General features: G+C 42.7%; 1 protein-coding gene across 4 annotated transcripts in view; it reads left to right on the forward strand.

Moving 5' to 3' along the window:
* STARD13 (StAR related lipid transfer domain containing 13) overlaps positions 1–14,194 on the forward strand; it is a 302,653-nt gene that overhangs the window by 118,254 nt on the left and 170,205 nt on the right. For all 4 annotated transcript variants that reach the window (XM_069808019.1, XM_069808018.1, XM_069808020.1 and 1 more), the window contains one exon: positions 12,564–12,597. In XM_069808019.1, coding sequence (XP_069664120.1) covers positions 12,564–12,597 — 34 coding nt within the window. The remainder of the gene's footprint in view (positions 1–12,563; positions 12,598–14,194) is intronic.

Here is a 14,194-nt window from a genome sequence, read left to right on the forward strand (position 1 = left end):
GCTAGCAGAGCTGTCCTCCAGCCTTTTTCTTGGAAAGACATTTAAGTCTTGTAACAGAGCAAATTGGGTGTGTTGCGTTTTTATTCTTTCTTTTATTTGTTCCTTTTTCATATTTTTATTCTGTTTATTATTTATTCTTTGGAGAGCTACCTAAGTCTTGGTAGAAATTCTTCCACTTTCTTGGTTTAAGTGGCAAAGGGAAGCATGACTTGATGCCAGTTGTTTTCCACCATCTGCCATAAAAGCCTGCTAATGCTCAGGCAATTTAAGCACTTGCACACAATTGTCTCCAGAGCTGTTGCCATCTTGGTTACATCCAAACTGCTCCCTGCCAAGTCTGTTTATTCAGATGGGTTTCTGGTGGAAAGTCCTGCAGCTTTTGCCCCATCCACGTGTCCAGGTGCCACTGACATCTGTCATTCTCTGTACAGCGTGGAGGTCCCCAAGAAATGGGGAGCTGGTTAACTTACAGCCATGAAACTTTGGGAGAGCCACCATCACCCCCCCAATAATGTAACAAAACAATTACTAATCACATGTGTTTCACCATGCTGAGACAAAATCCAGGCTGTAAAGGTAGAGAGGCATCTCGGCATCCAGTTTTCCAGCAGCTGGTATCACCAAGGTTGTTGACAGACATGCGTTTTGACAATAGTCCAAAAGCCCAGCCAGAGGACACAGAAAGCTGAGATTCCTTTCTCACAACAATTAGTAGGTTTTTCACACTGAGAGGCCCTTTTCGAATGTTTCACTTTCTAATTCTTCCTGGAACATTAGAATACACCAATTAGGAAATACTTTTAAAAACTGAACAGCAATAGCTGCTTCCTGAGTTCAGATATTGTGTTGTGAGTTAGTATTATTTTTCGTCGTTATGGCTGAGTGAGTAAAACTCTATGGAGGATAGATGTGGATCAGTAGATGCATCCCTTACTGTTTGGGTTTTTCCATTTTCAGAGTTGACAGCAATAATTTTCACTTTAAAAAGTTTATTCTTGTTGGACCTGACTTTCAGTTCGTATAAATCAGACCTACCTTGATTTAAGACCAGCTGAAGCAATGGCGTTTTTTTGACAAATCAAGCAGTTGCCATTCACTTGAATTATGGAACGGAAAACAGAGAAGGATGATATTTGTCTCACAGTGATTAAGGAAAACAAGATTTGCAAGGTGCTAAAAAAATCTTCATTAATTCTGTCAGCATTTAGTTGTAGTCCATGATATGCATGTGGGCTGTATAAAAAATATGCAATTAATATTGGCAGAAATGTTAGAAAATGCTATGAAATATTTATTCATATTTTAATTGTCTGAAATTTGTCTAATACCACTTTTTTTGGATTTATATAACCTTAAATTCAGTTCAGAGATCGTACTGACCTACCAAGAACAGTAACACTGTGAGAAGATTGTGGAGCTTTCCACTAAAGGATCCTTGAATATTTTTAGGAAGATCATAGTGCTTAGCTACAAAAAAAAAAAAAAGAAGAAAAAAAAAAAACAAAGAAGAGAAATTAAATGTTTGTCTGCATTGCAGAGAACCATAAAATCAGTTCATCGTATAGGAGCATAATGTATGGAGATAGTTCTGTGAATATATTTGTTTTGGCTGTTCATGACAGCTGAGAAATAATACATGACAATTTAAAAACCCCTCTGTGGGAGTATAGTTATTTAATTCTATTTCAAGAAGTAAAGTATGTCTTTTTTTGCTTTAAAATAGCTTGAGTCAGTAGTACATATATTTAAATGAGTTTGAAGCTGCTTTAGGCTATGCAGGAATGTGTGCGTGTGAGAATGAGTGAGAGAGAGGGGGAGAGAATTGAAGCCAGTCCCTAACAAATCTCTGCTGTCTTCTGTTCCAAGAGAAGGATGCATGCAGGCAACTAAGTATCTCATTATGATTTTTGTCCATAATTTTAAACATGGTATGATGCAGAAAAGTGAAGATGTTAATGCTTCTGTACAGACATTTTATGGTATCTGTACGGCAAGAAATGATAAATGATAAAATATGGTTATGGTTGTGGATACCCTAACATCTTTTACTTCTGGCTTTCAGTTAGGCTTTGGACATGTATATTAGTAGTGATACAGATGCAGAAGTTAGAGACCAAACTGATTAAGGGTTTGGTCTGGACAGCAGTAATCCGACTGTCACTGTAGGAGAGGAGATGCCCATGACCAGCTGAAGAACATCCATCCCTTCGTTCAGTCAGCGCTGCACTGACTGCTGGAGGTCACAGATTAAGCCAGCAGCACCTTCAGTATATGGGCACACAAATTTCTGCGCTCTCAGAACCTCAGCAATTTTTGAAGGGAAAAAATTAGAAGGGTGGGTGAATCAGAGGCACGTATATATATATGTGTATATATGTATTTGGGGAGGGGAAGAGGGGATGATTATGGTTCATGCATTATGTGTGTGTGGTAGTGGAGGCTTCCAGCTCTAGGCTCTCCAGACTGAGTTAAGTGCAGCCCAGCATCATAGTTAGCGTATAAAAATAATTGGGTTTAAGCACATGCTTGACATCAAGCGTGCCTAGTCTAAATCATTTCAAACCCTGTATGTGTGTTGGTCCTTTGCTGCATTACAGACCTCATGTTCTTAGTTCACATGAGCACAAGAGGTTCTCAAGTTCTAACGCCGCCTGAATTTGCCCAACTTTTCTCGCCATGGGCATACTGTTCTGCATAATCCTGGCAGGTAAGGCAAAAGGCAAGGCAAATAACTGGGAATGCAGAGCTTCGAAGTTGTTTAGGTGTTTACGTGGTAGTTATTCTGAATTGCACCTGGGCATCTGCTGACAGCAGAAGAGACAGTGAACCCCCCTGCAAAGGGAAGTGCATACTTTTCTATGAAAATATTAACTTTACAACCATCACACAAATGCATTGTCCTTTATTTCTACGGGTTGAAGAGTTCATTTTGAAAATAAACAATGTAAGCTGGTACACATCACAGCTGAGTTAAGTGTTCGTTTTCTTATGGGCTACACCAAAATGTGCAATGGAGTGGTCATTTCTGAAATGTCTTGTGTGAGTTTGCTGTCGATGTGGTGAGGGAGATGGCATCGTCTTACCTGGTGCTGGTGATACTGGACGACATTATGTTCTTTCTTAGAAAGGGAGAACTAGGAAACCTCCCAAAGGGAAAGCATGTCATTTGCGTGGGAAAAGAAGGAGTGGGAAAGATTTTTCTTTAAATCTGGTATAAACGCAAACTGATAAACAAAGACAAAACCACGCAGACAGTCAAAATTGATCAGAAATTGGAAAGGTTTCCAATGCAGAAATGTCACATAAAGATTAAAATCTATAAAGTAACTACACGATAAACACCAGTCAGCATCTCTGCTTCTCCTAAGGGCATCAGCCTTTGCTGGGACACTAGAAGAGGCAGAGATGCTACCTAACATTTTCCCACAGGTGTTCTCAGGAAGAATGCTTCAGCTGTGCACAATTCCTGCACTTTTCAGTAACTCTTCTGAATAAAATACTTTATTCTTCACTTATCCCTGCTTTATCTTTTACTGAAAACTGACCACTAAACAAACCTCCTTCATTCTGTTTTTCCTCAAAAAGCATAAAATGTCGACCAAGATTTTAACTGATTGCCAATACATCAGTTTCCTGGGAAAAAGTGCATTTTTGGTTGAGGTTATATTACAATGATTAGTTTTATTGACTATGAAGGAGAATACCTGATACCCACTTAGAGCCTAGCCATCATGAAACATTTCTGTGGACACTCGATAGTGAAAACAAACAAACTGCTGCTAATGGCAGTCTGAAGTTCATTCCCAGCTAAGTACTACTCTGGGCCAAGCTAAAATAACACCACAGCTCTAGCCAGAGCTCACAAGGCTTGGTTTTCGTGTTCTGCCACGGATTACTGCTAGCTGCTGTTTGCTTTAGAAGTCACTCATTTCCCATAGCGGGACGGCAAAGTCCCCAGCTTTCATCCCTGCCTTTGTTGTTGTGTGACCTCTTGTACCTTTCCCACTTCAGTTTATCTTTAAAATAGATATAGCACTTCTTCCTACTCAAGAGGGTAAAAATGATAGCACGTGTGACTCGCTGTATTGTTCCAGGATTGTAAAAACCAGGGACTGCTCTCGCTTCTCACTTTTGTCCATCTCTGTTTGTCAGTCATTGCTCTTCTTTTTGTCTTTCTTCCTCCCACATCCGCCCCATCACATTTCCACCTGACCCCCACACGTATATTGTGACAACTATGTTATCTCCGGTTTTTATTCGTGTCTTTGTTTGTACAGAAGCATAACTGGTTATCTTAACGCAGGACTGAGCATTAATTGATATTTGCACAGTTCTGAGCATGTTGACATTAGTCCTGCTGCAGAGTCGAGAGTTCAAAATGACTAAGAGCTCCTGGGACTTGCCAAAGGTAAAAAGCATTATAAAGAGGACAGGTTTTGGTTTTATCAGAACCAAATTTGCTGAGACGTGGCAAAACTGTGTCCTGTAAGGAAGTGATCACAGAGGTGGGTTTTGGGAATGGGGCAGGATGAACCAAATGCTCAGGACACCATGTAGACCAAACTTGGATACGTGTTCCTCAAAACTGTTTCCTTGGCTAAACACTAAGATTGCCTGCACCTGCGTTGCTTCTGACTGCGCAGTACCGTAGAGGCATGCCCTAACACTCACTGCAGGTGGCTGCTCCTCGTGTGTTGGACCCAAATCCTCCTCGATAGAAATTTGGGTATAACCACCAGTGCCATAATTGCTTGACATTTTGAAATCCTATTAGCAGCTGCTAGAAGTAAAAATCTCCCCAGTCTGTTAATATAGTATGTTTTTTTAGTTAAGTATGATACGTTACAGTTACTAAAATGCATGTATCTTTACCGTTCGTCTTTCAGCTCGTTTTCTTCTAATTTCACTTTGAACATTGTTGAAATGGCTTTCATTGTTACAGACTTTATTATTGCCCTGCTCCACTTACTGTAAACCTTTTTCTTTAATAAGTTATTCAGAAGTTTTCACTGTAAAATAGTTTCCAGCCAGTTTTCTATTTGATCAAAGTTTTCAAAACTACTGCCACATGAAATGTCACGTTACTTTCTGGACTTTTATCAATAGTACATGGGCAAAATAGATAGATTTGTAGCAAAGAGAATAAAACAATTGAATAAGTCTTTCTTTCTAGGTCAGTACTTTTCAAACCAGCACTGATCTTGGTGTAAAGTTTGAAAGAAATATTTAGAATAAAGTAAAATGCATTTTAAAAGCAAGTCTTATTTTGCCAACTAAAACACTAAACTAGGGGAAATAATTTTCAGATGTTCATTAAATGTTCTTTAAAGCTGCACACAATGATTAAATGTGTTTTTATACATGCAGGCAATATTTACACTATTTCAGCTTTTAGAATACAACTCAGCATATTAAGTCTAGGGTTTTCAAAAGACATTTCTGTGTCCTCTGAATTCTTCTGGATGCTTGAATCCCTTAATCTCATTTTAGAAATATCATGATAAAATATTAGAGTTCAGTTTTCCTAGCTCAGGATTAAAAAGTTCTATATGCTAGATCCTCAGAAAACCAGGAAAAAGACAATTTGTATGATTTTGCCAGTTTAAAACAAAGAAATAAATTAGAATCCCTAAATCAGACTTTCTCTACCTCAGCTACAGAGAAACCCAGTTTATTTTATTTACATTCCTTTTTTGACAACCCCTTGAAACTTTACATAGCCCTCAGGAAGACGAGATGAAGTGTCAGAGGTTTAAAATGTCTGTGGAAACACTGTGTCTGCAGTACTTCTACAGAACTGGACTCATTTATGACCAATTCGGTTTGTTTTTGGTAACACACTGGAGTGCAGGTTAGGTGGCAGCAAACATCTCAATGAGCCACACTAGAAAAGGGAAGAAGCCTTAGAAATCCTTTCAACTTGCATCAAATTTTATAAATGTTCATTTATAAAATGGGCCAAATGTCTGCTTTGCTGGGGTACATGTACCCATTAATTTCAAGTAAGCTGATACATATTTGGACTACATGCCTTTTTTTGCAGTAACTGGAACAATATTAATTATTTTTTACATATTTTTACAGCTTCAGAAATAGGGAACATTGTTATATTGGAGGATACATGAAGTAGCCATCTGTTACTATGACAGCTGTGCTATAAGCTACCATAGGGAAAATATTTTTAATGTTAAATTGTTTAGGATAGGTGTGTACAAGAGAGAGCGCTGAGGGACCCCGCGGAGCAGACTGAGCACGTCTGTCCTCTGTCACACTTGGCCCTGGCTCTTCGCTGTGCTCTTCGTGGTCTCCCATGTCTCAAGTATTATTTTTGCAGGATCTTTTGTACCCACAGTGAAGGGAAAGCTGTGCTGCAAGCCGCGAGGTGAGGGTTTTAGGGAATGGCCACATGCTGCGCACCCGGGGGTATGGCACTGGGAGGTGTTCAGGGGTACAAAGGATGCAGAGATGGTGCTGGAGGACTCTGCAGGGTGGAAAGAAGCAGATCTAGAGCGGAGTCTGCCTCCGTTCTGCCATTCGGGAGTGGTCCCCATCACTTGAACTATGCGAAGGTTTAATTTGTAGATAGTTAATTGGAGCTGTTCAAAACAGAGCTAAGGGTGACCCAGAAGTTACGCAGTGTGGATGATCAAGGGATCGTAAAAGCACCCTGGGCTCTGGGTCCAGCAAGAGCACTCTGTCCAGTCCAGTAACAAATACCCCTGCTGAAGCTAATGTTCACGTGAGGAACAAGATTGCCTTGATCAGTACTGTGCATATTCTTAATATCTTACACGGTTTTAAAACACCGTGATGAAAACAGCATAAAAACATTGATTTCTTAATAATGTTTTCTTATTCCAAATATTAAATAGTCTAGAAAAGGGAACCTGGACCCAAGTTGCTCCACTTCATGGAATAGAATAGAATCATAGGATGGTTTGGGTTGGAAGGGACCTTAAAGACCATCTAGTTCCCACCCCCCTGCCATGGGCAGGGACACCTTCCACTAGACCAGGTTGCTCCAAGCCCCATCCAACCTGGCCTTGAACACTGCCAGGGATGGGGCATCCACAGCTTCTCCGGGCAACCTGTGCCAGTGCCTCACCACCCTCACAGGGAAGAACTTCTTCCTTACATCTAATCTAAATCTACCCTCCCTCAGTTTAAAGCCATTACCCCTTGTCCCATCACTACCTGCCCTTGTAAGAAGTCCCTTTCTGGCTTTCTTGTAGTCCCCCATTAGGTACTGGAAGGCTGCTGTAAGGTCTCCCTGGAGCCTTCTCTTCTCCAGGCTGAACAACCCCAACTTTCTCAGCCTGTCCTCATAGGAGAGGTGCTCCAGCCCCCTGATCATCTCTGTGGCCCTCCTCTGGACTTGCTCCAACAGGTCTGTGTCCTTCTTCTGTTGAAGACCCCAGAGCTGGATGCAGAACTGCAGGTTGGGTCTCTGGAGAGAGGAGCAGAGGGGCAGAATCCCCTCCCTCGACCTGCTGGTCACGCTGCTTCTGACTGAGCAAGTGGACTTGCTCAGCTGCAGAGCAAGGAGCTTCTTACCTTTCTTTCTTTAAGCCCATCTGTCATTAATAGTTTGCAGTGCAGTAGCTCGGCTTCAATGGAAGAAATGGAGAATTTCCCCTTCCCCCTGCTTTCTAACCCGGCGAGGAGGCCAGTGCTTTGTGATGCAGGAGGTATGAGGCTGAATCCCATCCAACCAAGAAGATCTGTCTTCCATGCCGCAAGTGACTTCTCTAATAACGCTCAGGCTGTATATTGAACATGGTCTCTAAGAACGCCTCTGCAGTGGTTGTGTTTTGAAGGAAAATTATGAGCCCTGTTGTCAGCCTTTGAAGATACAATGTAAGAACCTAAATCCAGCAGAGGTTTCAAGCCTGTACCAAAGATTGGTGCCAAGTCTCCGGGAGAAATCGGATTTCTGACACAGCAGTCTCAGCAGTGTTTTTATGGGATAACTTCAGTATTGCCATTATTCTCAGCTGACTAACGCTCTCTAGGGAACTTGCAAGCGTAATCCAGGCTGAAGATGTCAACTGCTGGGGCTGGGCAACTTCAAGTTAAGGCTGACATTGCTGACTGTCATAATATTACTTCCCCTTTTGCGCTGTAGAATTTTATTTTGAAGTAGTAACTAGGATTTTCTTTCCTTCTGTCAACATCTTTCTGAAAGGATCTAATAAACCTGCTAATCAGATGATTGAGTTTTGCATGTGGATTGCTGGTTTCCTCTGTTAGAACTGTCTATATGTCACTTTAATTAAAGTTTAGCAGATTATTAAATTGCTAGAATGAAGAACCAGCAGGATTTTCAGTCTTTACTTTGCAGGACCTTTTCCAGCTCAGAGTGTTTTCCTTCTGTATCAGTTAACCAGCAAGAAGCCGTACAGATTTATCCTTTTTTCCTCTGAAGGAAGCGTTGTGTTTCAGAGTGGTGCTGCTGGTTGCCCACCGCAGAATGTAATCTTGCAGAATCCAAAGCTTTTTTTATTAACAGCAGATGTCAAGTAGTCCTGTCAAAATGCCAGTGTTTATTTGATAGCAGTCATATTTTTGATACAGTATCTATGTTGAATAAATTCTCTGGCTTTTTATTAAACATCCAGAAGAGTTATTTCCACGCTGGACAGATACACTAATTGCCTTTTTTTTTTTTTTTTTTTGAGGGTGTGATTTCGTGGGAGTGAATGATTACAGTATGACAGGTACTCTGAAATATCAGTGGCAGATTTGGGCATATTTGAAATTAGAGCATAAAATAGCTAATAACTAATAGGAGTTGATGGGGAAGAGGGAAGCAAAAGACTTAGGTACAAAACAGTCTTTTTTTTTAAATGGTGTATGGTATTATGGGATTGGCTGGCATTGCAGAATCCTTGTGCTGCTGCAAATTAAAATGGTTTTGAAGTTGTTAAAGTCAACCATTTCGTATTCATCTTCTGTGTCAGAAAAAAGCTTTTATGTGACAATAAGCTTACTGGGACATTATTAAATCATTTAATCCAGTTGTTTGATGAGTTCCATGCTCTGATTGCTTATAACCATGGAAGATTATGTATACATCAGAGAAACAATTTTTTGATGAGTGTGTTTATTTTGCTTGTTAGTTTATAATGCTGGTGCTTTGCTTCTACCTTCACTTCCACTTAATCCAAGGAGTTCATTTGAGTAATTTGTTTCCACCCAGAATGCCTTTCAGGAAAATCTTTCAGGTTCTGTATAAATGCACTATATTAACTTTCCTTCCCCCGACAGACCCACAGCCTTTCTTCCCTCCATTGCTCTGTGCCCCAAATACACTTTTTCACACGTGTGGCTGTCAGTGAAAGGTGGCTTTAATGGGATCGCTCGCATGCTTAAAGGTGTCCCTGGTTTTAGATGTCTGTTGCACAGAGACGCTATTTTCACCTTGCTCTACGAGCTTCGGATTCGGGTAATGATTTCAAACAAATTCTCCAGGCATCTTGTTCATCCGTACAGGACCTATATATTTAATACTGCGGACTCGGAGGCTGTGTTCATCGGGCAGTAGAAATGTGGGCCAGGGACCGGTCCCTGGTCCCCGCTGCTGAGGGCATGCTTTCCCACAGCCGGCTTGCTCCGAGCGGAGCTCCTCAGGGCACTCCATAGCAAAGCCAGAGCTGCCGAGCCAAGCGGAAAAACCCGGGCACGGCCTCATCCGTGGCCGTCTTTCATTTAGCGGTGTAGACGAGCCCTCCGAGCTTCTCCTAATTGCAAGCTGTCCCTCGAACGAGCTGCACCGCCGCTGGCGGTGGGCTTTGCCTGATGCAGAAGGCTGGCTCGTTCCGCTCTGATCGTAAAGCAAAGGGTGGCTCCGCCCAGGCACGCTTTTTGGGAACCTTTGCTCGCAGAGCCGAACGTGGGATGGCCCCACGGATACGCTGGGCTGCCGAGGGGGGAGAAATGGACCCAGAATCTAATAAATTCCTGGTTTCTGCATGCTGGTTCACATGCTTCAGCAAATGAGAGATGGTTATATCAGCAGAGTGTGTTTGTCTTTGGGTTCTGTTTGACACTTTCACTTGCAAAATTGCTACAGCTGGAGTTGTAAGCAAATGATTTCTTTATTATTCATAGCAGCAGGTGCTGCAACAGCCTTTTGGCTAGAGTTGTACTCTCTTGGTCCATGGTTTCTATATATTTGATTAGATGGTGCCCCATGCTGCTCAGATGGGATGCTAGTCCTCCAATAAACGTATTTTTGTTATACAATCAGCTATATACTGCATTATCATCATTATTTCCGTAAATCGCTTTTCGTTGGCAGCTTTCTGTTGCCACTTGGGATTGTTCCAGCAACAATTTGCATCCTTTTTGTATGGCATCCTAAAAAGATTTTGGAAGTTAACATAGCCTGCATTTGATTTTAATAGCTGGTGCCCTTCTGGCTGCACTAGAACACAGAAACAGCTATCCGAGCAGGACTGACATATTTATTTTGATTCACATATCGTTTATGTATTCTTCAAGAAGTGCTTATCCCAAGATTCAGTATGGCAATTTAGGCACCCGCCTCCACTGTGCTTATGCCAGAGTCGTGATGCTAAAAATCAGGTGCCTGTCCCCAGCAGGGTGATTGAAAACAACGTGGCTCGCTGCACAGCAGAGGGACAGAATGATATGCCTCACTCAGAAAGGCATCCCCAAAACCTGGCACGCTGATGTGGGACCTGCCTGTCCCTTGCCGATTGATGCAGCCCGTGTCTGAATTTCCCACTCCTCTATGGAAGTGGGTTGCTTCTGCTAGAGCCCTCTCCTGAGGGCTCAGCACCGACTCTTTTTAAGTGATGCTGCTAGAGAAATTTTGTCTTGTAGTAGTGTATTTCTGCTCCTTAGTCCTCACAGAATGGGCCAAGGTATAAAGACTTGGGAAATAAGTTGAATTTCTTCTTCAGCCCAGTGGGAATGAGAAGCATACTCTCCTTTCCAGGCTGCAGAAGACCTGGGGAGGTGAATCCTCCAGCCTCTCCAAGAGCGAGAGCAGACGAAGTCTGGCACGAGGGTCCGTGCAGGGTCTGCAGAGCCTGGCACTGGTGGACCCTCACTGGGGCGGGGGGCTCAGCTCCAGTCTCTCTGGGCATTTCACCATCACTGAGCTAAAAATCAAAAGGGAGCCCAGATGAAATCTGTACAAAGCACTTCAGTCCAGGCAAGCACGCAGCAGTGTGCAGGAGCCAGAGCTGGCCTCCACTTGGAAGTAAAGTCAAGCTACAAATTGCCATTAACAAAACCTGATTTGGACGCAGCCACTTGTTATTTTCCCATCTAGAAGCGACCACCTCACTTGGTCCCTGCTGGCTAAAGACAGGCTAACTTCAGCTGCTGCTCAGGCAGACCTTCAAACCGAGAGGCTTTTCTACAAAAAAAAAAGGGAGGGAAAGTAACTGTAGTCTGGCTGTGCTTTTCCTATTTTTAAGAGAGATGCTTAACCAATTCTGTACTGCTTAGAGGAAGAATTTTCCAATATCTCAGTAAAATTCTTCACTAATTAAAAGGTAAATAAACCCCGTGTTTTTATAGACAGATTCCTATCAAGGCTGCAGAGGCAGTATTAACCGAAGAGATAACGGAGCACTTGGTGCATCTGAGGGGAAGGTGCAGATGGTTGTCCATGTTGGGACAAGCAGATAACAAGAACAGGGAGTGTGTCACCGCAAGGTACAGGAGTGGCTGCTTTTTCAGCTGGCTGCAGACTGGGCACTTCACGCCTGTGACTTCACTGGCATCTGGAAGAATCAGTTCAGCCTTCTGTTTAATTAAAATAAAAAACATTAGGTGCAGTTTCACATATTATGCTAGTTTCATTTACAGGCTGAATTGCTGAGAGAGTTGATGGATCTATCGTAGGAAAGGAGAATGGGTGATATGCATTTAATCACTGACAACAACCTCCTCATTTGGGCACTGAAAACTATTAAAGAAAAAAGTAATGGACCAAGAGGTGCGTCCAAGTATGGTGTTAATGGTGCCACTTCCAGTTAGCATGGCAGACCCGAAGCAGGGAGATGAAAAATATGAAGAAAACAACACAGCAAGTCAGTTTGTCCACGTCCCTCAGACAGAGGGACCCTCTCCTGGTCGCAGATGAACAAGAACCATCGCTCCGCTGCTCCGAGCTGCTATAGCCGCAGTGTCCTCTGTTTCCCACCCGTCGGTACAGCTGCCCGCACATCTCGCCGGCAGCCTGCGTGCTCCCCGGGACCCACCAGCCTTGCGAGACGCTTTCAGGCACATCTCGATGTGCTGGACCTCACGTATCCTTGCGGGACGTACCCTGCTGGTGCCAGAGCCTGCTCCTGAGCTCACTCCCTGCAAGGCAGGTGAACCTGGTTTGGGAACAGGCACCAGGTTGTCTTTAGCAAGCAAAACTAGATATTCCCCATGATTTTTATTGGTGAGCTCTGGATTTTATGTCTTGTGTAAGGTGCTGATGATTAATAACGACAGACGTTGTCATCCTGAAATGTGGAACTTATTTGAAGGAAAAAAAAAGTATAATTATTAAAGAAAAATTAATTTATTTCTTACAGGTGCTGTTTCAGAAGCTATGTAAGGAAGAAGCAGGTAAGACACTGCATTACTTCTTGAAAGTTTCTTGGTGGCTTGTGTAGACAGCATGCGTTGATGGAGGACCCATGGGAATCTCTGCTATTGTATTTGTTATTTAGTGCAGTTGCTACAATCACCTCCATGCTGTTGTTCATGAAGTCGTGGTGTAGGACTTGCGTGGTTCTTAGGAAAGCTGATAATTCAGCAACTTTCAACTTACGCCTTGCAAGGTGAAGTTCTGAAATAACGGGGATAAACCCAAGTATTTGTTATTGGTGTCAGAGCGGGACTGACGGGCTTGCCATGGTGCTGGCAGGCGTAGGGTGAGTCGGGGTGAAGTGTACCTGAGTGCATTTTCTGGCTCAGTGCTCACACAGCAGCCAAGTCTGGTGAAAAGGCTCGTTACAGAGGCACATTTTCCAAAAAATGTAATAGCACCCCCAGGCCTTGTTCCCAGTGGCAATGTCATGGTGACAGAATCACTCCTTAGCATGAGCTCACTCGCCGGCTGATGCGGTTGTCAGCGGCATTGGTGAGTTTGACCATTACGGGGAAATTATTTAGTTACAGCTGACGTTCTGCGAGGCACCAAGATCGGAGCAGTAAGTGGAGTTAAAGACACGGATACCCTGAACCCCACATACGTTAGCATGCCAGGAGCTAAGGAAGGGTTTGGATAGACAGATATACACACAGAGATCCTGATTCAGCAAGATACTTAACACGCAATTAAACCCGCATTTGACAAAACCAATTCATTGCAATGGGGAGCAAGCAACTGCTTGGACGATTTGCTTAATTGAGGGTAAATGTCCTTATTAAATTGTAATGAAGCACAATTAAGAAATACAGAGAAAAGAAACTGCTTCCCAGAATGTGGGTTGCTGGAATTTAATAACAGCCCCACAGTTTTGCAAAAAGAAATGTCCCCAAAGTCCAAGTGAATCCTCATTCCCACGAAAGCCTTTGCCGGCTAGAAATATCTCAGTCATAAAACAACGGACCTCTGGAGTCACCCATTTCCAACTGCTTTTTATGTGCCGTTAGTCAATATGTATACCGTGTGTGTCAATTAAAATGAAAGAAATTGGACATTGTTGTTGCAATTATCCCTCTGTCCCTAGATGACTTAGCATCTTTTTTTTGGCCTGAAGGACTAGTTTAAGCCAGTTTGCTAACTCAGTGATTTCTTCTTGCTCAGAGTAGCATCTGTCTCTGCTCTAAATTGCATCCTCAGTTCTTTCCAAGGGCCACCTTAACGCTGTTAGAAACAGATGAACGAAGCCTTTTGCAGCCAATGTCACTGATTCAGTGGCTCTGCTGGCAAACATGCTGACTTTAGCAAAATGCCAGCAACCCTGGCCTAGAAAACCCAGCTCTCCGTCGGCATTTTCGCCCTCGTGTACTTAACATCACGTCAGCAAAACATGAGGGCTGTTGAGCATAGTATAAATATAAGTATTTTCATTCAAGGTCTGTGCACATTAACTTCTTCTGCTTTACGAGTTGTATGTGTATTTATTCCATGATGGTATTTGCCAATGAAACGCATGCCTGTGCTTTTCCAAAGCTAAATAAATCCCATCAGTTCTGAGATTGATTTAGGAATTGT

This window comes from Haliaeetus albicilla, chromosome 20, assembly GCF_947461875.1.
Source record: "Haliaeetus albicilla chromosome 20, bHalAlb1.1, whole genome shotgun sequence".
Taxonomy (NCBI): Eukaryota; Metazoa; Chordata; class Aves; order Accipitriformes; family Accipitridae; genus Haliaeetus; species Haliaeetus albicilla.